The following is a 25,216-nucleotide window of genomic DNA, read 5'->3' on the forward strand; positions in this document are numbered from 1 at the left end:
CAACCCACAATTTCTTAGTTGAGCATGCACTCCAGGAAAAGGAGGCACTAAACCACAAACTGGAAGCCATGAGATTCAGTAAACAGTGAATCCAATCTAGAAGGATAGTCAAGGGAAATGCTGGAGTAACAGCCATATGACAGATCTTGAGAGCAGCAAAGCAGCCAACCAGCCCAGGCAAAAGCAAGAGAATGCATGAATCTGGGGGAGAGATCTCAAGAGAAAAAGAGATGTTGCTTTTGAGACTGGAGTTGGAGGATTATTTTAAAGATGTTGCAAGAAGAGGGACTTACCTGGTGGTTCAGGGGCTAAGCCCACGTGCCACAACTACTGAGCCCGCATGCCACAACTAGAGAGAAGTCTGTGTGCCACAACTAGAGAAGCCTGTTTGCCACAACTAAGAGCCCACGCGCTGCAACAAAAAGATCCCACGTGCCGCAACTAAGACCCAATGCAGCCGAATAAATAAATAAAATAAATATATTTTTAAAAAAGATGTTGCAAGAAGAAAGGCAACTCGAAATTCTAAAAGAGTTATTATGCTAAAGGAAATGTAATCACGGTACACTGCTTGCCTCTATGAACATTATTTACTGAATGAAATAAATATATTGGGCAGATGGGGTTAGAGAACAGTATAAGAACTAAACCTTTATCTATCAGAATAGGAAGTAAACATGTAGTATCTAATGTATAAGTATACATGTATAAGTCAAAAAAGTAGCAACACATTATTTAGTGATATGAAGGTAACTACCAAAAGAAACAGCTAAAGAATTAAAAGATGTCATTAGGAAACACGTCTAGGGTGGTTTGGGGCAGTGGGTGGTTGTTTCTCTTGATTTTTAAAAAACTATGTGCATGTATCACTTTGATAAAAATGTAAAATGTATTTCTTTAAAAGATACACAGAGAGTGTTAGCCCAAACCAGGAAAAGGGCTTCTTCTGAGACTACAAGAAAGATTAGGATGGCAACTTAAGTAATGGTAAGGCCGGGAAGTGAGTTTCATTGGGCCTGAAAGCCTTGATTCTCTCTGTGAAGCAGGAAGCTAAATTAAAGATACAAAGAGAAATAATAATGTTTGCTAAGACAGAGAAAGCAGCATTAGCACAGATGGTCTATGCAAAATAGTGAAGGCTTGACACAGCTATTGTTGGACAAAGAGGAAAGGAGCTGACCAGGTGCTTGTCAAAATTATGTCACAGGGAACTCCCGGTTAGGACTCCGAGCTTCCACCTCGATCCCTGTTCAGGGAACTAAGATCCCACAAGCTGCGTGATGCAGCCCAGAAAAAAAAAAAGGTACGTTGCAATGCTAAAGATAAAGACCACATATTTATAAAGGAAAAAAAGTATGCCATTTCAGGTTTTGTGATGATTTGGTTCCTCTTCTTGAAGTTACATTTATTAATTCAAAGTGTCTGAAATAACACCTTAGGTCATTAAAGATATGTAAAGTCATCTGTTTTGTATTGAATTCAGCAATTATTAGTTCATATAAGTGATAAGAAAAGACTATATATAATACACAAGTCAGTATAAGAACACTTTTCAACATGTTAGCTAGTGTTATAATCAAATTCTGAATATGAATGAACTGCTTTCTAACTAAACTGTGAATGCCTTGAGAATTTTACCCACAACTAAGACATTCTGGCATAAGCAACATTTATTGAACACCTACTAATTGTCATGTACTGTATTAGTGTTGGAAATAAACTGATACCTAACCTCAAGGAGTTCACAGTCCATAAGAAGAATGAAACAAGTAAATCAACAGAACAGAATTTGATAAATATGGGGCATGTTGGTCTTGCTCACTTAAGTATCCCCAATGTCTGACTCACTGAAAGATCTCCACACATAATTATAGAAGTGCCATCCCCAGGGCAGGAAAAGTAGGAATTGATAAAGCAAAAAATGACAGAAAGGGGATTCCAAACAAGGAAAAGAGCATATGCAAAGGCCAGAGGAAAGGATAAAGGAAGCAGGAGGCACTAAAAGGTGTGAAGATATAGATGAAGTGAACATGGCGGAAAAGTTGTAAAACGTAATGAACTCACTTCTGTAAGCCTCATGCCTGCATATATAATATGCAGTGTTTATGAAAAGGTAGGGTGCTTTGCTTTTAGATTTAATTGTTGACCAGGAGCCAAGGGTCATCATTTTATTTTTATTTGGGGAGTGAGAATATGTTAAACCAATTGAAACATACTTTCAACACTACATATAAATGGAAATTAGTTATCAATACTGCACTTCAAATTTTTCAAAGTTCAAGGACGTTACAAAATGTCAGACTATCAAAACCTTTTTGATTTATAAAAGTAAAGAGCTTTTAGGCCTTTGGAATAAATATATTAAGAGATACTCATATTAAACATATGTACGAAAATAAGCCATCTTTACATCAACACAATGAACTACTATGACCTTTTTAACATATAAAAACGTACTGGAAATAAAGTACAAACATAGTATACATTCACTAAATACAATCACACAAAAACACATGCATTGTACATTGGTTAGATGAAAAGAAAAAAAGACAAATATCTGGTGTTTAAATATTTTGAAAATTTTTGCTTGTACAGTTAGGTATTTCATAAACTTCTAAAAAATAAAAACCCTATAATTAGGTATGAAACCATCAGAACTAGGTATAAAAATTTCAAAACTTGATACAAAAAATATACTCCAAATTGGGTACAAAAACTTAAGAGGGATGCAGAAATACAAATACCCTTAAACAAGATAATGTCTGATTATCACAATATATAAACACACATCAGCAGACCACAGTAATTACAAGATTTTAAATTCTGGAATCAAATTCCTGCCCTTTTAGTTTTCATGTGAAATAATGCCATTTTCTAATATGTATAACCAAGATCCTAAAATCAAAATTCCAAAGAGAAATAATCACTATAAACAGGAAAAGCCATGGCAAATGGAAGCATTAAGAAAAATTATGGTGTTCATAGTCCCTTGTTAAACCTAGTAAGACAGCTACAGAATGGAAGAGGTCACAATTCCAACCCTAAAACTAATCAAAAATAGGTATAACTGATCAGAAGCCTTGATATTATTAATATGTCAGTTCTTCCTCAACATGGTCAATAGAGTCTATGCAATGTTCAGCAAAATTCCAGCGGTTTTCTGAAAACTGACAAGCTGCTTCTAAGCATTATATGGGAAACAGAACGGACCAAGAATGGTCAAGACAATCTAGATCAGGGGTCAGCAAACTACGGCCCCGGGCCAAACCCAGTTAAGACTGGTTTTTAAAATATTTTTATAGGTTAAAAAAAGAAAGAAAGAAAAAAAGGAAGAAAGAAAAATATTTGACAGAGACCAAACATGGCCCACAAAGTCTAAAAATATTTACCATTCAGCCCTTCACAGAAAATCCCTTATCTAGAAACATAGAATTGGAGGACTTACACTAAGAGATATCAAGATTTATTATGAAGCTACAGTAATTAAAACTATTTGACACTGGTGTAAGGATAGACAAATAAACCAAAGTAACAGAGTCCACAGACAAATCCACATATATAGCCACTTGATTTATGATGGAGACACTTTAAAGTAGTAAGAAAAGGATGACTTTTTCAATAAATGGTACTGGGGTCAACTTGATAGCCATATGGAAAACAATGAACCTTACCCTACCTCATTTTTTTTTAACAAAAAAATCAATTCTATATGGATTGTTGATTTTAAAATAGAAAGGTAAAACAATGAAAGAAAACAAATACAATAATGTATTTATGGCCTTGGAGTAAGCAAAGATTTCTTAAACAGGACATGAAAAGGCACTAACCATAAAGAAAAGATCAATAAATTAGACTACTAAATTTAAAAAATCAAGAATTTCTATTAATCAAAAGATACCATTAACCCTTGGGGTTCATTTGGGTTCACTGGATTCAATTATAGTTTTTGAGTTTTTTAAAAACAGTTCTATTTGTAAGGATTGATATTTCACGACTTTTTTTTTTCCTACAGGCTTTCCTAAGAACAAAGAGAAAACTTACTTTTTGATAAATAGAATGAAGTTTACATTATCTTGCAATTACCATATAGGCCCACTGAATTTTTTCATAAACCTAAGATACATTATGGGATCTTTTTTCTATATATTGAAACATTTTGTGATCTTCTTATCCTAGAATTCATTATTACTCATCATTCCTTATCAATTATCCCCAACTACGCTAAAGATCAAAATACGAACACAACAAAAGAATGATGGAATTGTGAAATAAGCTGTCACCCCTCCTTGCATGGCCCAAAATATTGCAGCCTGCTTTTAGCTTCATTGAGCACAACTGAGAATTCAGAAATTTTCATTTCCTGACAAAGAAAAGTGACAGAGAAAGTTGTGTCAAAATTATTAGATGGGCCTTCCCTGGTGGCGCAGTGGTTAAGAATCCACGCACTAACGCAGGGAACACAGGTTCAAGCCCTGGTCCGGGAAGATCCCACATGCCGCGGAGCAACTAAACCCGTGCGCCACAACTACTGAGTCCGCGCTCTAGAGCCCACAAGCCACAACTACTGAAGCCCGCGTGCCTAAAGCCCGTGCTCCATAACAAGAGAAGCCACCACAATGAGAAGCCCGCGCACTGCAATGAAGAGTAGTCCCCACTCGCCATGACTAGAGAAAGCCTGCGCACAGCAACGAAGACCCAACACAGCCAAAAATAAAATAAATGAAATAAATTTATTTAAAAAAATTATTAAATGAGTCAAAAGATAAATGCAGAGACAGCTACACTCTAGGTCCTAATAAAGATGTGAAATTAATCATACAAGCAAAATCTCTGACTATGAGTCCTCGGATGACAATATCCTAGATGAATATTCTCAAACTCAAGATAGGATGAGTGAACAATATAGTTCTAAGGACGGAAAGGAAATGTGGTATCGTCATCCAGATAGTTATTAAACAGGAAAGACTTCATCACATATTTTTGGCAAGAACCTGGACCATTCTGCTTTGCTAAAAGAATATGTGGGGCTTCCCTGGTGGCGCAGTGGTTGAGAGTCTGCCTGCCAGTGCAGGGGACACGGGTTAGAGCCCTGGTCTGGGAAGATCCCACATGCCGCGGAGCGACTAGGCCCGTGAGCCACAATTGCTGAGCCTGCGCGTCTGGAGCCTGTGCTCCGCAACAAGAGAGGCCACGATAATGAGAGGCCCGTGCACCACGATGAAGAGTGGCCCCCGCTTGCCGCAACTAGAGAAAGCCCTCGCACAGAAACGAAGACCCAACACAGCCATAAATAAATAAAAATAAATAAATAAATAAAATTAAAAAAAAAAAAAGAAGGGCTCACCTTGTGCATGTGAGTTTCATTTAAAAAAAAAATATGTGACAGAATTATTTCATCTTCTATAATGTTTGTGTGTCTTGATGCGAAGAGTTTTACTCTTTTAAAATTTACTCGATGCGAAGAGTTTTACTCTTTTAAAATTTTTAGGGGCTTCCCTGGTGGCACAGTGGTTAAAAATCCTCCTGCCAATGCAGGGGACGTGGGTTTGAGCCCTGGTCCGGGAAGATCCCACATGCCGTGGAGCAACTAAGCCCGTGCGCCACAACTACTGAGCCTGCACTCTAGAGCCCGCAAGCCACAACTACTGAGCACGCGTGCCACAACTACTGAAGCCCACACTCCTAGAGCCCATGCTCCTCAACAAGAGAAGCCACCGCAATGAGAAGCCCACGCAACTCAACGAAGAGTAGCCCCGCTCGCTGCAACTAGAGAAAGCCTGCGTGCAGCAAAGAAGACCCAATGCAGACAAAAATTAATTAATTAGTTAATTAAAAAATTTTTAATTAAAATTTCTAGTAAGTTGTTTTCATTATGCCTTTATTCTTACTTCTGTAAATTATTTGTAAAATTACTTTTAAATTAAAAAAATAAAAAGGTTCCAGGACTTCCCTGGTGGTCCAGTGGGTAAGACTCCACGTTCCCAACGCAGGGGGCCCGGGTGCAATCCTGGGTTGGGAAACTAGATCCCGCATGCATGCCACAACTAAGAGATCGTATGCCGTAACTAAGAGACCACAACTGCAACTAAGAAGCCTGCATGCCACAATTAACAGTCAGCATGCTCCAACTAAAGATTGCGCATGCCACAACTAAAACCCGGCACAGCCAAAATATAAATAAATAAATAAATATTTTTTAAAAAGGTTCCAATGGACCATCTAGATGGTAAAGTGAAGACTACTTTTTTAGTATACTGAAGAGTAAGAATGCAAAAAGTGCTGCAGAGTGAGAAACAGTCAAGACAATCTAGACATATGAGCTGATATCTAGTATATATAAAGAACTCCTACAAACCAATAAGAAAAAACCATAATCCAACAGAAAAATAGGGAAAAGACTTGAATCAGCATTTCATAAAAGAGGAAATCCAACTGAACGAAAATCAAATGGAATGGAAGTCAATCTCATTTGTCATCGGGGAAATATAAATTAAAGCCATATTACAATACCACTAGACATCCACCAAGATTGCTAAAATTTTAAAGTTTAATAACACCAAGTACTAATGAGGATACAAAAAAACTGGAATACAGAAACACTGGTGGTGACAGTGTAAACTGACACAACCACTTTGGAAAACTGTTTGACAATATCTATCAAAGCAGAACATATTCGTACTCTTATGACCAAGCAATTCCCATCCTTGGCATATATCTAAACAAAATTAAATACAAACAAACACACACACACACACACACCCCTCTAAAGGGACATATATAGCACCAAAGACACAAAGCAGTGTTTTTCATAATAACCACCAAAAACTTAAATGACCATCAATATTAGAATGGATAAACAGATTGTGGTATATTCATACAATAAAATATTGTAAAGAAATGAGAATGAAACAAACTACACCTACACACAACATGGACGAATCTCACAATAATATAATGTCAAGTGAAAGATGCCAGACTCAAAAGAGTACATACAGCATGAGTCCATTTATATAAAGTTCAAAAATAGGCAAAACTAATCTATTGTGTAAAAAGTTGGAATAGTGGTTATCTTTGGGATGAGGAAAAATGGGAAGGGGCATGAGTGGGACTTCTCAGACACTGTTAATTTCTATTTCTTGATCTGAGTCGCGATAACACAGGTGTACCTGTGAAAATTTACTAAGCTGTACACTTATGATTGTGCACATCTCTGTATGTTCCTCTTCAATAAGTAAGTTTTATTACTGAAAATAAAAGATTCTTGGAAACCAACATCCACTAACATGACAGTTTATTGGAGCTGTGGTAGTCTTCTACAAGACTTGATGAATCCAATGGTACATACACACATAAACAGTTTCAAAAAGCTGCCCCAGATGCTCAACAATGTTGTATGCTATTTACATATGATGCACTTATGTCACTTGACTTTTTGTAAACCTTCAGTTTTTAGAAAGCAGCCTAAATCTGGATTTTTCAAAAAACTCAAAGTAATTTCCAGTACTTTATTTAACAGTGTGTAAATGGTAAATCAGTTAACTGTGTTCTCCGTTCTTATTTTTCTACCCAGCTTTGTTTAAGAAACAAAACACACACACACACACACACACAAAAACTAGAGTGGCTTACCGTATGTTATATATATAGCAAACTCTGAATTCAACTAATAAAGGAAATTCATAAGTTTTCTTAATAGTGTGGATTATTCTTACCTCAGTCTCTTTTACTCACTGATCGGCTTCCCACTGATCTTTTTTTCTCCCATGTAACAAGGTTAAAAAACAAAAACAAAAACAACCATGCCTGGGCAACAGTCACAAATTATACTTTACATGGGCTAAGTGAACAAAAGAAGTAGAAGGGTAATATAAATGGCAATGACACAGCTAGATCAGGGAAAGGTTTTTAAAACAAGGCAGGAAAAAAAAAAAACAAGGTAGAAATGTGAGCAGGATACAATTCAAGGACAAAATATGCCATCCTTTTCAAAGCTGCAGGTGGAAAAAGCCAGGAAGGGATATCTCATATCTAAAAACAGTGTAATCTCCATTCACGAAGATTCAGCAGACTAGAATGCAGGCCCAAACCTAACTAGATGAAATGTAAAGTCTTAGGAAAAAAAAAAAAAACAAACCACAAGACAAAAAACTGTACAAGTTCAGGGTGACAGAGAACTGGCTTAATAACAGTAAGGTGAAAAAGACCTGGCTGGCCAAATTGATGTTAAGCTCAACATGAGTTAACACTGTGAGAGTACTGACCAAAAAAAAAAAAGCAATTTGTTCAGCTATATAAGTACTTTTTTTTTTTTTTTTTTTTTTTTAGCTGTGTTGGGTCTTCGTTTCTGTGCGAGGGCTTTCTCGAGTTGCGGCAAGCGGGGACCACTCTTCATCGCAGTGCGCGAGCCTCTCACTATCGCGGCCTCTCTTGTTGCGGAGCACAGGCTCCAGACGCGCAGGCTCAGTAGTTGTGGCTCACGGGCCCAGTTGCTCCGCGGCATGTGGGATCTTCCCAGACCAGGGCTCGAACCCGTGTCCCCTGCATTGGCAGGCAGATTCTCAATCACTGCGCCACCAGGGAAGCCCATATAAGTACATTTTTATAACAAAGTTAGTAATAGGCCTATGGTCTTCTCAATCTGAAGTAAGTGTTCATTCTGAAGGAGACTGACAAACCAAAGGCCCTTCAAAGGACAGTGAACAGGGACTTCCCTGGTGGTCCAGCAGTTAAAACTCCACGCTCCCAATGCAAGGGACCCAGGTTCGATCCCTGGTCAGAGAGCTAGATACCACATGCCACAACTAAAAAGATACCGCACGCCACAATGAAGATCCTGAGTGCTGCAACTAAGACCCAGCGCAGCCAAATAATCAATAAATAAATTTTTTTTTTTAAAAAAGGACAGTGAACAATATAGCAGGAGAAAGCTAGCACCAATGTTAATATGAAAAGAACTTCAGTTTATTTGATGGCACAGCAGAATGGTTAAGGTGGGTGGAGGGAGACAAGAGGATGGTCTTTAAACAATGGCAGGAATACACTGTAGAAGAGGGACAGGATAATTCATTATGTGTTGCACCACACAGGCAGATCTAGAATCAACAGGCAGAAGTCAAGGCAACACAATTATGTTCAATGTAAGAAATACAATTTCTGTAAAACTGTCAGCACATCGTAGGGCAGTGTTCCTTATCACAGTGCCAACGCTCTGCTTGAGCTCATCAGCTGCTTGTCACAGGAAGCACAGTGGACTTAAGAGTGGGTCAGAAGGCCCTGGATTCTAACCCCATCTCAACCATTTATTTGCCGTGTCATCCGGGGCAATTTATTTATAACCTCTCCAAATCTCAGCTCCCTTTATCCATTTACTTCATGAGATCACTGAGAGGAATAAATTGAGATAATATGTGCAAGACCTAGGATGACAAAATGCAACACAAAGGTGAGTTGCTATATAGAGGGAAAGTTGCACTAGGTAACTGCTAACTAAGATCCTCCTAGCACTGGAAGTATTAACTGTACCCTGAGGCAAAAGAAAAAAAGTTAAAGTAGGTCCTAAATTTACAACGTCAAGATCTGGTAGGCGAAACAGAGAAAACATAATTATGACAGAAAAAAGGGAGCAGGAAATCTATGTTTTATGAGGTTATAAGAACATACTTCTCATATAGCAAATCAGTCACCGTATCTAAAAGGTAATGCTCAATCCAGGAGACAAGTAGGAATTCAAATCAAGATGAAACATATGTCAAATAAATCAGGACTACAAATGCACTTGTAATCACTGACAGGATGAACATCACTGAATCACGGCATTAAACACAGTGCTTAACTAGTGCTCTTGCTCTGGGGACCCTCTGGACTCAGCTCCCACTATGTGGACTTAGGCTCTACTCTCCCACCTACATGATCCTGAGCAAGTTACCCAATCCTCTCAGCCCCAGTTTGTAAAGGGTAAATGTAGGGTATGAAACTGCCAAGTTCACAGGTTGTCGAGAAGACTCCATGGGATAATGTATGTAAAGCTTCTGACAAGGCTTCTGGTACTCAGCGGATTCACGTTAATTGCCTTTAATTAGCTTTCATTTTTGGATGGAGTTCTGTTTTCTGAATATAAACTTGGAGAACAAATAAAAAATATATTTTGTTTTCAAATATTGAGATGAGGTTTAAATTTAAAATTATGATGTAGACCCATCAACACTGAGATGGAAAACTAACCAATGCTGACAAGTGGAAAAACCAAGTTACAAAATAATACACTTAGTATGCTTCAATTTTTTATGACATATGTTTTAAAAATTATTACCTCCAGATAGTAGAATTAGGTGACTTTTACTTTTTTTCAATACTTTCCTGTCCTGTCTAAATTTTATATAAGGAGTATTTCCAGTACAATTTCCAATTGGAAAAAAATCTGATTGAAAATGTTTTTGTAAGAAAATAATCATTTAGGCCAACTTGGGGAAAAAATATTTTTACAAACTTGGAAAAATAAATTTAACACCTTTTAAAAGGTAAAAGGAAAAATTTAGAAACTACTAGTAAATGTTTTGTGTGCTTTTCTAAATACAAATGTGGTTCAAACAAAAGAAAAACATCTCCTAAACTGAGGAAAATATAAAGGATAAAAGTTCCATGGGGGCAGGGATTGTGTCTGTTATGTTACATTCACTGCTGGAAGCACAAATATTAATAAATATTTGCTGAACAAATGGATAAAATAAAAGTCCTATTTACCCTTACACTAAATTTCATTACTTTACTTCACTAGATGCTTATTCATTTTTATCTCCAACAGCTGGCATATCATGTCACAGAAAGAAGTTACCAATCCAGTTATTTGTTACATAAACAAAAAGCAAAAAAGATCAATAAATTTAATAAAAATTGCTTTTGAAGCTGACAGTCACTAAGGAATTGATAAGCATTACTCTAAACCACTACATTCATCCTGGACTAAAATCGCTACATACAGGATAAAAGCAATGACATCAAAGAAAGGGGGGCATGTTGCCATTTCTAGATTTCATTATGTCATGTCTAATAAGTGAACAACACTAATATTATTAACTGTAAACCAGGAATGTATAATACAAAGAGAACGTAAAAGCCTACTCAGCCTGTATCAGCAAAGCAGCAAAACCACCACACCCCCACTCCCCACCCGCTCCCAAAAAAAAGGCAGACCTACCTTGGGCCTCTTGGACCTTCCAAGTAACTGCTTCTAGGAGGATCTGGAAGCAATCCACCTGACCTCCCTGGCATGTCCTTGACTGCAGTGATTGGCTGAGATGGAGCAGCTGAAGACTCCCCAAGTCCTTGCTCAGATGAGAATGAACTGTATGGCAGAGCAGACTTGCTCAGTGGAGCTTTAGAATTCACTTGTTCAGATGGGCCAATGGCTGATTGCAATGGAGGATGGTAAGTTGAGGGTGGGGCTGAACCAAAAGACACAGGAGTGGGAAGCAGTGCTGGTCTAGGTTTCTCTGGAACTTGTGAGTTCTGAGAACTGGAGGCTGGTGGAACTGGGGCTGTTGTTAACTGAGGAGGTATCCCTTGTGGAACTCCAGGGGGAGGCATTCCTGGAGGAGGTGTGGCTGAAGATAATGGTGGGAGGGGCATAACAGGTGGAGGTGCTGTTGAAGAGAGAGACGGTGGGGGAAGAACTGGTGGCGGCCCTGCAGAAGAGAGGGAAGGTGGGGGTAGAACTGGTGGTGGCCCTGCAGAAGAGAGAGATGGAGGCATCACAGGTGGGGGCACAGAGGTTGGTAGAGAAGGTGGCATCACAGGTGGGGGCATGCCAGGTGGTGGCACTGAAGCAGGCAGGGCAGGGGGCATCACTGGTGGTGGCAATGATGGAGGCAATACCGGAGGAGGCATTGTTGGTAGAGGTGGAGGCATCTGAGAATATGGGACAAAAGGTGGCGGCATGGACATGTTCCCCATATACTGGTTCTTCATGTTCTGAAATGAATTGACTTTCTCCTGGAGATACGTCTGAGTGGCTTTCATATGTCCCTGCCATGTTTTCCACTGCTTCTCATACTCCTGAAGCTGATCTTTATGAGGATAGGAATGAAGCTGTTCCTCCCACAGCTGAAACTCTCGCTCCCAATCTTGGTAGAGATGTTGAAACTGCTGCTGCTGCATCTCATAATGCCGCATCTGCAAATCTACAGACATGGTCTACAAATAAAGGGATAAAAATTATTTCAAGACATTCATATAAGAGAATTAATCATAAGTTAAAATATTAATGAATCAAGGGCATTTGCAGCCTTAGGAAATTAGAACACAAGACTTTGGGAGGCTAAGGATAAGCTTGTTAAATCCTTTCCATGATGATCATTCGTCTTTCTCCCTCTGACTTATTTATATGTTATCACTGAGTTGGAAAAAATCTACCAAACACTAAAGCAAATACCTATCTCAGCAACAAGTATTTTTCAAGTTTTTATTACTACTATGGGTCATTTTAAATATTACTATTGAAAATGATCTGTTATAGACATATAGACGTAAGTTTATACCTCACAGATACAAGACAAACAAGTATCTAAGTCACTTCATCTTTTGTGGTGCATTTGCTTAGGTTTTTTGTGGTAGTTGCTTTGATCTTGCTGGTGGGTTTCTGCTTGTTACTGCAGTGCTTCTCAGGCAAAAACACAGGTTAACTTGAAGTAACATAAGAAGCCCTGGTTCTTCTTCTTTTTTTTTTGGCCACTGCGCGGCTTACAGGACCTTAGTTCCCCGACCAGGGATTGAACCCCGCGCCCTCGGCAGTGAAAGCACAGAGTCCTAACCACTGGACCACCAGGGAATTCTTTTTTTTTTTTTTAAATTGAAGTATAGTTGATTTACAATATTGTGTAAGTTTCAGGTGTACAGCAAAAAAAAGAAAAAAAATATATACACACACACACATTCTTTTTCAGATTCTTTTCCATTATAGGTTATTACAAGAGAGTGAATATAGCTCCCTGTGCTATACAGTTAAGTCCTTGTTGTTTATCTATTTTATATATAGTAGTGTGTATCTGTTAACCCCAAACTCCTAATTTATCCCTCCCCCTGCTTTCCCCTTTGACAACCATAAGTTTGTTTCTATGTCTGTGAGTCTGTAAGAAGCCCTGCTTCTTAAATCCCTTAGCAACAGTACTCTAACATCTGCCTGGGTTAACATGATCAGAAGATTCCACTATACCTGCCCTTCCCCAAGAGCATTTTCATAATACCACATTTCCCAAGCCCCCAGTAATGTGACAAATAACTACTTGGGCACTCCAGGGGAAACATCTGATATCTTTCCTTCTTCATACTTAAATCTCTTTCATGAGAAACAAATCCCTTTAACATCCTGGGGCAATTTCCCACGTGGCAACTGAGGAAGCACTCACCTGTATATGTGGTGGATGCTGTATAATCTGCTGGTACTGTTGTAGGATCTGCTGTAACTGAGTGTGCTTCTGCATTATTCCCTGATACTGGAAGCCAACTCGATGCTGCTGGTGCTGCTGCCAGTGTGCTGCTGCAGCCTGCAACTGTTTTAACCTGGCATCTTCTTCCGGGTCCTCAGACTAAAGATAAAAGAGAGGGCACAGTTTTTTTCTAAGTCATAAACAGCAACCAAATTAATAAGAAACCTGAATATTTTATAAAGTATTGTGTCTTAATAGTATTGTGTTATAAAGTCCAGAATCCCTGCAACTCTGAGAAAAGCTATTCTATCTTTAGATAAAATACCTAGTTCTATCTATACTGTGATCATGGATACTAATACAAAGGAATTTATAAATCCCACGGTCTTTACGAGAATAATCACCTCACTGTTCCTAAATAGAATAACCATTTCCCCAGCAGAAAGTCAATCCACAGTTACTATCCTTTTCACTATATGAGAAATCTCTTTTTCACCTTAGTCACTTTTCACCAGCTGACTACAGTGTAATCATCATGTTTCAATAATGTTTCCACATAAGGCTCTTGGGAGAACAATGACCTTTGGACCAATGTGAGAACTTTCCATGTGCCAGTCAGTATGCTAAGCGACAAGGATTATCACATTTAATGCTTTAATAGCTCAATAAGAAAGCTACTATTTGAATATGCCCATTTCATAGATGAGGAAATTGAAGCATAGAATGGTTAACTAACTTGCTCAGAGTCACCACCAGCAAGTAGCAATGCCTGGACTACAGCCCGGGCAGTTTGACAATAAAAGCTGAATCTCTTAATTACTGCCCTGTGCTGCCAATACGAAAACACCCACCCTTGCATCCCTTTACTGCTTAGAGACACTCAATTCAGAAGAGTGTCTAATTCTTCACTCTCACTTAAACGACGAAAAAATGCCTTTTCTAAACCTGATATGGCATACATCTGATTATTCCACAAATGAAATTTTACATGCACTTAAAAAAAAAAAACACATGAAAATATATATCCATTTATAACAAAGGTACATATATATATGAATCAGAAAAAAAACAGAACTTAATAAATACCAAGTAATTAATTTCATGGTTACCTGGGGTTCCTCAGGTGGGAGAGGAGGTGGTACGTCCTCATTAGGGGGTGGTAATGGGGGCTCCTCCGATGGAGGGGGTTCTGGTACTTGGCTGGTGGCAGGTACAGTAACTTCTTCCTTTACTGGCTCAGCTGCATCCTTTGCTACAACAGGACCTTTTTTGTGTCCCGGCAAATGCACTTTTGTCCTCTGCTGCAAACTAAGCAGGTGCTGTCGATACCAATATTGCTGCTGTTCCTACAATAGAAACCATTTTTAAGTCAGAAAGAGAAAAACAAATATCATATATTAATGCATATATGTGGAACCTAGAAAAATGGTACAGATGAACCGGTTTGCAGGGCAAAAACAGAGACACAGATGTAGAGAACAAACGTATGGACACCAAGGGGGGAAAGCAGCGGGGGATGGGGGGGGTAGTGTGATGAATTGGGAGATTGGGATTGACATGTATACACTGATGTGTATAAAATGGATGACTAATAAGAACCTGCTGTATAAAAAAATAAATTAAATTTAAAAATTAAAAAAAAAATTTTAATTGACAATCCTGTATATCTGCAACTTGGTTTTGACAGGGAGCTACATTTGTGTCTGTGTTCATGTATTTATACATAAGAAAAGGCAAACCTGAACTGAGAAAGGCAAATAAATAAACATGATCTTTCAATTCCTCCCCCAAATTTATATATTTAAGTTAAACCATACATGTTAATTCAACATACTTCTCTATTCTCATTAAAAAAACATGCTTTTGGAGGTGAGAGTAATCTTTCTGATAAAAGATCAGAGTAAATCTTTTCAGTATTCATAGCTATTGTTTTTAACTTGCCTTTAGTTGGTTCAGTTTTATCCACGGGGGTCTCGTGATTAATGAATATAATAAATAGCCCTACCTCTTCTCTCTGTCTTCTCTTCTGCAGTGTCCTTCCCTCTTTTAAACACCTGCTGTATCATTAATCTTGCCATACCCAGGTATATATGCATAAATGAAAATATATTGTGTTTTAGAATGCTTTCTATTTATTTTAAAAGTTTCACTTTGTCTTCCGAGTTATACTGTAATTTGATTCTCTGGAAGCTTATTTTGTGCTTCCACTTTCTAAAAATTACCACAATAATAAGTTTAATGTGGAAAAAAATTAGAAGATACAGCCTATCCTGATTATTCATGGATTCTGTATTTGTGAATTTGCCAACTTGCTAAAATTTATTTCTAACTCTAAAATCAACGCTCAGGGAACTTTCACAGTCATTTGTGGACACGCGTAGATGGGCAAAAAATTAGTTATCTGACTTGCACGTTCCTGTCTGAGGCAGAACACGGCCATGCTCTGCCGTTTCGTTTAGCTCTTACATTGTAAATAAGTGTTCTTTTCAAGGTCTATTTAGGGCCACATTTTTCACATTTCTGTACTTTTTGGTTGAAGATTTTGCTGTTTAAAATGGCCGCCAAGCGGGGCTTCCCTGGTGGCGCAGCGGTTGAGAATCCGCCTGCCAATGCAGGGGACGCGGGTTCGAGCCCTGGTCTGGGAAGATCCCACATGCCGCGGAGCAACTGGGCCCGTGAGCCACGATTACTGAGCCTGCGCGTCTGGAGCCTGTGCTCCGCAACAAGAGAGGCCGCGATAGTGAGAGGCCCGCGCACCGCGATGAAGAGTGGCCCCCGGTCGCCACAACTAGAGAAAGCCCTCGCACAGAAACGAAGACCCAACACAGCCATAAATAAATAAATAAATTAATTAATTAATTAAAAATGCAACTGCGGGGAAGAAAAAAACTTAAAAAAAAAAAAAAGTTAAAAAAAAAAAATGGCCCCCAAGCATTGTGCTGAAGTGCTGTCTAGTATTCCTAAGGGTGAGAACGCTATGCGCTATGATGTGCCTTAAGAAGAAAATACTTGCGTTGGATAAGCTTCTTTCAGGCACGTGTTATGGTGCTGCTGGCTGTGAGTTCAATGTTAATGAATCAACAATATACATTAAATAAGTTGTTTTTAAACAGAAACACATATAAAACAAGGTTATGTATTGATTGGTTGAAGAAAATGTGACCAAAGGCCCACAGGAACCTAACCCTGCACTTCCCCTAAGAGCAATCGTTCAGTATTCACTAATTCAGGGTTCTTGACAACTTTATAAAATATAAATACCTCAAATAAAGAGATTCAACTACAAATAAGCAATAATTAAAATCAATTTAAAAAAATCTCACCACTCAGAAATAACTACAGGATCTTCATTATCCCAGTGTTCACTATATAATTCCCCATGGTTACAAGGTGGCATAAGGAAAAAAAAGTTGTCATAACACTAAAATATTCACTAATGAACTGCCCTATATACTTCTATAATTAACAACAGCATATAAACAAAAACAAAAGCATACATTTCTACTACAATTATAAAAATGCAGGATCTAGCAGAAGTACTACCAGTTAACAACCAAAAAGAATTTTTATAATAGGAACTGCAAAAGAGAATGACATGAATATCAAATGTTGAAAAACAGCCCCTGGAAAAATGTATAAATCCCTAAAATATTTTTTCAACATATTCAAAAACAAAATAAATGATGATAATATAATGTTGTCACACAATTTTGTCACAAAAATTATAGTACAGAAACCTAATCTACACTTTATTCTTTATAAACTCTAAGACTCAGCTGTTCTTTGAGCTTTATTTTTCAAGATTGTGTCCCAAATTAAATTTTTTACTTTTTACAATAAACTTTTGGTCCTTGTGTTAAATGGATTCATTTTACTTGCATTCACTGAGATTCATTATCTCTGGATAACCAGGATTTCCTATATTGTTACTATTTTACTGTATATCCTCTCCAATTTTCCACATGCAAATATACATGATACTCTTTTCTCATGAAACATACTGTCTTGTTATCTGTTTTTTCATTCGCAGAATGTAACTGTCTTGGGAGAGAGGTGTTTCATGCTTTTCTCATATCCTGTCTGGTGCTTAAGCATAGTGCTGGAACACACAGTAGAATGTCAATAAATAGTTGCTGATCAGCTAAAGACTTCCCTTCTAGGTTATTAATTTCTATGACCTGAAACTTGCTACATCCCTTTGGAAGAGTAAATTCCATCTCACTAACTCCATCCTGAAGTTTGGGTCATGACTGGGTTTTTCTCTTTTTAATTATCAGACACATAACCATCAGTTCCTGAAATATAATTACTTTTAGTATTCAACATGAAAAAAATAGAAAAAAAACCCACACACTGTTCATGATAGTCAACAATTATGTGGTATTAAAACATTTTCAACATTCTTCCATTATTGTATGAAAATACTGAAAACAGCAACAGGCTTGTTTTTTAGCTTTAAAAAATTAATAAACTCTTTCAAGTAGAAGTTAAAAGTTTCCTTTTTTTTAAGTTACTTTGAAAGCATCACCAAAAGATACAAAGATGCAAACTATCTTTCATAAACTAGAAGCCAGTGGCTATAGACAGGAAGATTATTCAGGTCTAGATTCTTTATCAATTTATACCCACCTTATTCTCGTGCTTTCTCTTTGTCTTAGACCTAGTCTAAGGTTAAAACCTTGTTAGGAGCTCAAGTACTTGTTGATTTACTAACAGTATGCACTGCAGATCAATTTCTACTTAATATGAACCCAATAAGCAGAAACCAGATCTAATTCAATCCTAGGACAAGGCTTTGGCACATTTTTAAAGCTCTGCAAATGAATAATGATGAAATCATTCAGAAATGTCCTCAGTGACCCCAGAAAAGGTTGCTTTATCTCTATTTTAAAAACGAATAAAACCTGCCTGGACTTGCTAATGAAGCTGAAATAGTAGCCAGTTCTTCTGAATGTCCCATTATATCAGACAACTCCATCTCATATAGGATGTTAGTTCATAGGTAAAGGAAAATCACAGTAAATGTCACATTCAAAAAGAGATTGAATAGAGTTAAAAAGTAAGGATGTATTTGTCATAAATACCATTACCAAAAAAGGTGCTAATTAATTCAGCAAGTATTTACTGACCACTTGCTACCAGCACAGTAAGCAACTAGGTACTAAATGATTCTCCAAGTAAGGAAATATAAAGAAGGAAGGACAGGGAGAGAGAGAGAGGATGAATGAATGAATGGATTAATGAATGAATGAACACATGTGTCTATGTGTGTGATGTTTTAAAGATTAATTTTGAAAGGTTACCTTTCCTGTCCAGGTTGATTAGGATAAATGCCTGTAACATTAAATGTTCAATGTCATATCCTAAAGCAAGTAGGATGGGGAGGGGGGACTTGGTAAAATAATGAAGTGGATTTCCATTTTTAAAATTTATTTAAAATATATTTATTTTCAACATTTTTGAAGTTCACACTCTATTCCAGGAATTAAGGTCCCATCTCAAAAAAAAACCTCCTTTACTGTGCCTCTTCCTCCAGCTCCTGCCCACATTTCTCTCTCTCTCTCTCTCCTTCAGTCAAACTTCTTGAAAGAGTTGTCTATACTCACCATCCCCATTTCCTCACCTTCCATCACTCCTCAAATCAATGCAATATGGCTTCAGTCACTATGAAACTGCTCCTGCCAAGGTCAACAATAATCTACATGTCAGTAAATGCAAAAGATAACTCACAGTCTTCATCTTGCTTGACCTCTCAGCAGTTACACAGCTGACTACTCCCTCCTCCTAGAAACAGTCTTCCCTTCACTTCTGTGGCACTGCACTGTCCTGATTTTCCATCCACCTATTTGGCCTTTCTTCCCATTGGTTCCCTTAGGTACTGTGGTTCTGCAGGGCTTGGCTCAATGTCCTTTAAACTTTATTCTTACTCTACACACACTCCTCAGGAGACCTCATCTATTTCTGTGCCTTCAAATACCATTTTTATGCTGATGACTCACAAGTCTATGTCTCCCAGATCTCACTTCTAGACTCCAGACCTATATCTAACTTCTAACTGGACATCTCCATTTGGAATCTTATGTCTCAAGGATCTTAACTCAGTAAGTCTAAAACTTAACTCATCATTTTCCCTTCATCCCCAAACCTGTTCTTCCCCCTCCTGTAGGTTATTAGTATATGGAACCACCATCCACCCAGTTTCCTATCCCAGAAACCCAGGAATCGTCCTTGATGCCTCCCTCTCCACTACTACTCAATCTCCAATTGGATTCTAGCACCAAAATATTTCTCCAGTCTTTCCACTTCTCTCCATCTCCTCCATCACCATCCAAGTCCAAGCCACTACTAACTCTTGCCTGGATCACTCTATTCACTATTCTCTCTAAATCACTCTTGCTCCTTTCGATTCCACTCTCCCCAAAGCAGTGTGAACTTTCAAAAAAGCCAATCTGTCACATTTGCCTGTATAAAATCCTTCAGTGGCTTCCTACTCCCCTTAGGATAAAGTCCTCATAGGTCCTCCCTGGCCTGGTTTGTACCTTCAGTAAGCCCTACTGAACTTAATTCTTTGAACTCTTATCTGGTTATTTCCTACCCATTCTTCAGGTTTCATTTAAATATTACTTGCAAAGGGAGGTCTCTTCAATTAGGTTAGAGCTCCCAGCTATATTCAATCATTTGAAAAATATATATTCTTCACCTACTATGTGCTAGACCCTGAGCAAGGCCTCGTGAATACAACAGTGAGCTTAAAAAAGCTCACCTTTTCCTAATCCTTATGGAATGGTCTAGTGATATTTTCTATTTTATAATTCCACAGCACCTTACACGTCTTCAATTACTTTTTAAATGTCTTTTCCCCGCACTGGAACAAGTGAATGAGGGCAGGTACCTTGTCTATTTTGTTCACCATTTCATCTCCAGTACTAAGCACAGTTCTTGGCACACAGTTGTTACTCAATATATATTTGAGTATTAAATAGTGACTAAAAACTCTAATCAAAGCCAACAGCTTTACCTAAATAAGTTTTAAGAATAAAAGAATAAATCACAGTTCATTAAAAAAGACCAGTATGCATTTTACCTAGCCAGTCCTTGAAACACACAGAAAAGTTAATTCTTCAAAAAAGACACATTCCATTATATCACCACTTTACTCTGAAAACTAGAAATTAAATGGAAGAATATCAAGCACTTATCTTGTCTTTTCTATGCTAACTGTATTTCCAATCAAACAGCCCTAGTTCGTGAGTGAAAGTTTTTCTTTACAGAATTCCTTATGGTAAATATAGAAGAAACAGCAGGAAAAAAATCACCATATTGCAACCTCTAACAAAGAAATAATTTACTCAAGCAAAGACCATCAAAAGATGAACCACTAGATGAAATATGAGATGCAAGACTGATGGGAAGCTTTACAGCAGAGAAACCAGTCACCCCCCTTGATCAATCTTGGCACCACTAACTATGGGACAACCAGGCACTGAGTGACTCCTGATGGGATGCAAATGAAGTACACAGCACTACCTAGGTTACGAAGTACACTTGACAAAAGAAAGGTGAACTTAAATCTAAGAAGGCTGCACAGTTAATGCCTAGTTTACAAAAAACATGGGAGAGAGAGGAACAAGTCAAATGACACCAACGAGACAGCAGACAAATCCAGGATGTGGGACATTCTACAGGATAACTAACACAGATTTTTCATCAAGCTCAATGGCAAGGGTAGAGAAACAGAATAGGAGAGACTGACCTAAATCAGGGATTCTCAAGTGAGAGTGATTTTGCCCCCCAGGGGATATTTGGCAATATCTGGAAACATTTTTGTTAGTCACAACTGGGGGCTGCTACTGGCATCTAGCAGGTAGAGGCCAGAGATGCTGCTAAACATCCTACAATGCACAAGACAGCCCCACAACAGAATTATTCTGCCCCAAAATGTCTATATTGAATCCCAATTTGAACAAACCATCAAAACTTTATTAAGTCCATGGGGGAATTTTAACATGGATAATATCAAGGAATTATTTTTATTAGTATGATGAGACAATAGGGGAAATCTGAACAGATCTGGTATTAGATGATAGAAACTTGTTAATTTTGTTAGGTGTTATAACGTGTTTACCTTAGAAAAAGTCCTTTAAAAAAAAATGTCTAAGAATGTAGGAATGAAATGATGTGAGATCTAAGATTCATTTAAAAATATTTCAGCAAGAACAACAGTAAAGGCCTAGGTGAAGCATACATGGCAAAATCTTGATAGCTGTTGAATCTGAGTGATGGGTATATGGGGAGAATCATACCATTTTCTCTACTTTTGTGCATGTTTAAAATCTTTCACCATAAAAAAATTTTTAATGAAATATTCCAATAATAAAATATGAATCAACAAAGAAGGGTTAATTGTCAGAGATTGGCACTGGCATGAAGAAAATGTTTACCACCTAATAAACCAAAGTATCCTAAGTCTAGAACACGACAACTCTTGTATCTTATTCAACAAAACTTTGTGGAGAGCCGACAATCGGCAAGACACTGTCCTAGGTGCTACAGGGGATAAAAAGGTAAGTGAGGCAGTCTCTGTCTGCAAGGGACTTACAACCTGAAGAACAGAACCAAACCACATGGGTAAGCTGAAGCACGGCTTCACAGAGACCCTGATATTTGAGATGTGCCTCGAAAGCAATACAACTGCAAGGGGGGAGAGAGGGTTGAGGAAGTTGGGATGAATTCTAGAGAGAGGTAAAAAAAACCTAAAGAGGCTTAGCAAGGGCCTTCTTGATCTGGCCCATTCACACCTCTCAAATCTCATCTTCCACCACTTTCTTTACGGCTATCATCAAAGAATTTGAGGCACTGAATAGTCAAAGCACTAAAAGAAGTTCACTATAGACAAGGGTACAAAGACAGAAAAACAAAAACAGTGTTCGTGCTAAACATTCATATTAAGGACCAGTCTGATTCCCGCCCCCATCCCCCACTACCAAAAAACAATTCATTTGTCTAAGAGGCCAGAAAAAGTCCAGTAGAGATGAGGATATAAATGTGATATTTTGGTTTGGACTAACTCTGAGAGTGCTGGACAATAAAAGCACTGGAAATTTCAGAGTGGGGTGGTAAAGGGGGCAGAAATTCCATCTCTATTATAATGGAGGAATCTGGAGAAATAACCTAATGGATAGTACTAATTTGGTGTAAGCTAACAGAATCTCTCATTCTACTGTTTTACCCCAGCATCTCAAGTGTTTTCTCCTGATGATGTGCCAAGCACCACATCTTGCTTACTTAAAACAACCTGTTTCTCTTCTTAATTTCTAATGCCAAACCACTGTAAAATTAGAATAATATCTTTTGGAAATCTTTATATGTAAATCTGAGCTTGTAGATTAAAAGATTCTCTTTTTTCATGAGGGAATCTAGGTAGATTAGTAATTGCTAAAAGTGTCTATTTTAAGAAACCAAAACAAATTATTTCTTCCACTTTAATTTTATCTTCTTTCTTAAGAAAGGAATTCATTTATTACTGCTACCCTATCAATCTTTGACAGGGAAGCATCACTTGAAAGAGAAGTTTACAGGACTGGCTCTCTCATGAATGAAGAGATGTCACGACCATTTTTTTTTAAAACTTGGCCGAATTCCAAGGCTGTTACTGTGGAGTAAATGGTAACAACAATGCAATGCAGCAAATTGGTCATGTCTTAAAACTATCTTTCAGTGATGTGAGAAAAGGATGTATGGGTCAGTTCCTTAAATGACCAACAGACTCCCAAAAAGGTCAAATATGTAGACTTCCCTAGGTATTGCATATATATCTATAAACATAATTAGGATGTTCCTGATTAGAACAAGATTTCCATCCTTCATTTGCTGAGACTTCTTAATTCAGGAAGCTGACAGCTATCAGTGGCCCTTAATTTTCTTTTAAAGAAACTAACTGGTCACAAGATTCATATGCATTTCAGGTGTCAGCCCTTTGAGAAGCTTCTTTTTTATGCTGCCTCTCAAATAGAATTTTAGTTTAAGTTACAATTAAACAACAACAACAAAAAAGCCCTTTGCAACAGCAACAAAACCTAGAAGCATGGTCAAAGGAAACCAAGGAATATATCTGAGAAGTAACTCTTGAGCCACCCCATCACTCTGGTGTCTAGAAATATCTTCAAACACTGTTCTTTTAATAATCCACATTTAGCTAATTAAAAAGCTGGGATGTCAGACCTTTGACTTTTATGGAATCCTCTGGAGTGTAAATTAGCTAGTTATTGTGTGTCGGAATTAGGCTAAGCGCTGGGTACAGCCCCCAGGCCTGCTCACTTAGGGCCCTCTAGGTGAGAGACGCAGCTTGGGCAGATGTTTTCTTACCTGTGGAGTCATCGTAGAGGGATCTGGCTCAGGGGCAGCTTGCTGCTGTTCAGCACTCTTGTTCTTGGCCCCGCTCTCCAAAGGCTCTTGCTGGACAGTTGTCTTATTCCCAGAAGGGGCGGACGACGGTGGCGGAGCTAGCAGCTGGGATTTAGAATGGCCTTGGGAGGGGCGGGAAGGAGATGCCTGAGAAGAGGGCAAGTAGGACTGGGAATGGCTCAAATAGGACTGCGAGGAGGAGGAAGAGGAAGAATAAGATGGGGTGGGCGCCAGGTAGGACTGGGAAGGTGGGGACTGAGAAGGGGACGGCTGAGCGGGAGGCAGGTAGGGCTGAGACGAGGCCGGGGGGTAGTACGAGGGTGGTGGCTGAGGTGGAGGCATGTAAGATTGAGACGGGGGCATGTAAGACCCCGGCGGTACTGGGGGAGATTCAGGGGGAGAATCCAGCTCCATGGGAACCAAACCAGGAGGCCCGTCTCGTTGGTGGTGGAGCATCTGGTGTTTGTACTGCTGCTGCTTCTGATAGCTGAGAGCCGGCCCAGGTGGAGGGGGCATCGGTGGCGGCGGTGGCTGCCAGTCCCCGTAGCCGGGCCCCGGCATCACCGGCGGGGGCGGCAGGGGGGGCGGAGGAAGGTGATGGGGCTGGAGCACGCACTGCATTTGCTTCTGGTGCATCTGCTGCAGCTGCTGGAGCTGCGCCAGGTGCTGCTCGCGGAAGCTCATGAAGCCAGAAGAGGAGGGGGCCGCGGGAGTCGTCGAGCTCGAGTACCCGGGCCCCGGCGAGGCCTCAGGAAGCGCCACCGGCGGTGGCGGCGGGACCGGCGGCGGCGGATAGTGGCTGCTCCCGCCATACCGGCCCCAATTCGGGTACATATCGGAGAAGAAGGCGCAGCGCTCGTCCCGGCGTCGTTACGCGTCGCAACCGACCTCCAGGAGCTGCAGCGGCGACGGCCACAGCCGGAACTCGCGGCGCCTACAGGCCCCGGAGCGTGTAAACGGAGCGCGCCAGTGCGCCGGCGCTACCGAGCTGCGCCCGAGACCGGGAAGGCGGGGACGGTACCGGGGCGACTACGCCTGCGCAGTAGCCACAGAGAGGAGAACAAAGGCAAGATAGAGCGGCCCTTTGCTTGGCGACTCTCGGTTGCCATCTTCCTTCCGGTTCGGATAATGTAGGGGCGAGTAGAATGTTCCTATATAGCCAAGGAACCATAGAGTCTCACAGCTGAGAGCGGTGGTAGAGATCGTGTCGCTCTACGGGTTCGTTTTTGAATGGAAAAAAAAAAAAAAAAAAAGGTTCCATTCACAATAGCAACAATAACAAAAAACCATGAAGCAGGTAGGAATAACACTAATAAGAAATATGCAGAATCTATATAAAGGAAACTACAGAACTATACAGACTCATATCCGAGTGGAATAAAATTAGACTT

The 25,216-nt window shown here is 39.1% G+C and overlaps 1 protein-coding gene across 3 annotated transcripts in view; it reads right to left on the minus strand.

Annotated features, from left to right (window-relative positions):
* The window catches only part of YLPM1 (YLP motif containing 1), a 68,185-nt gene extending 43,370 nt beyond the window's left edge, over positions 1–24,815 (minus strand). For all 3 annotated transcript variants that reach the window (XR_011073893.1, XM_068542471.1, XM_068542461.1), the window contains exons 1-4: positions 23,787–24,815; positions 14,531–14,767; positions 13,401–13,580; positions 11,195–12,189 (exon numbers count right to left, since the gene is read on the minus strand). Coding sequence is in view for 2 of the 3 variants with exons in the window: in XM_068542471.1 (XP_068398572.1) it covers positions 11,195–12,189; positions 13,401–13,580; positions 14,531–14,767; positions 23,787–24,659 (2,285 nt within the window). In the remaining variant the exon portion in view is untranslated. The remainder of the gene's footprint in view (positions 1–11,194; positions 12,190–13,400; positions 13,581–14,530; positions 14,768–23,786) is intronic.
* Between the last annotated feature and the right edge of the window lie 401 nt (positions 24,816–25,216).

The sequence above is a fragment of the Eschrichtius robustus genome, chromosome 1 (genome assembly GCF_028021215.1).
Source record: "Eschrichtius robustus isolate mEscRob2 chromosome 1, mEscRob2.pri, whole genome shotgun sequence".
Classification (NCBI taxonomy): Eukaryota; Metazoa; Chordata; class Mammalia; order Artiodactyla; family Eschrichtiidae; genus Eschrichtius; species Eschrichtius robustus.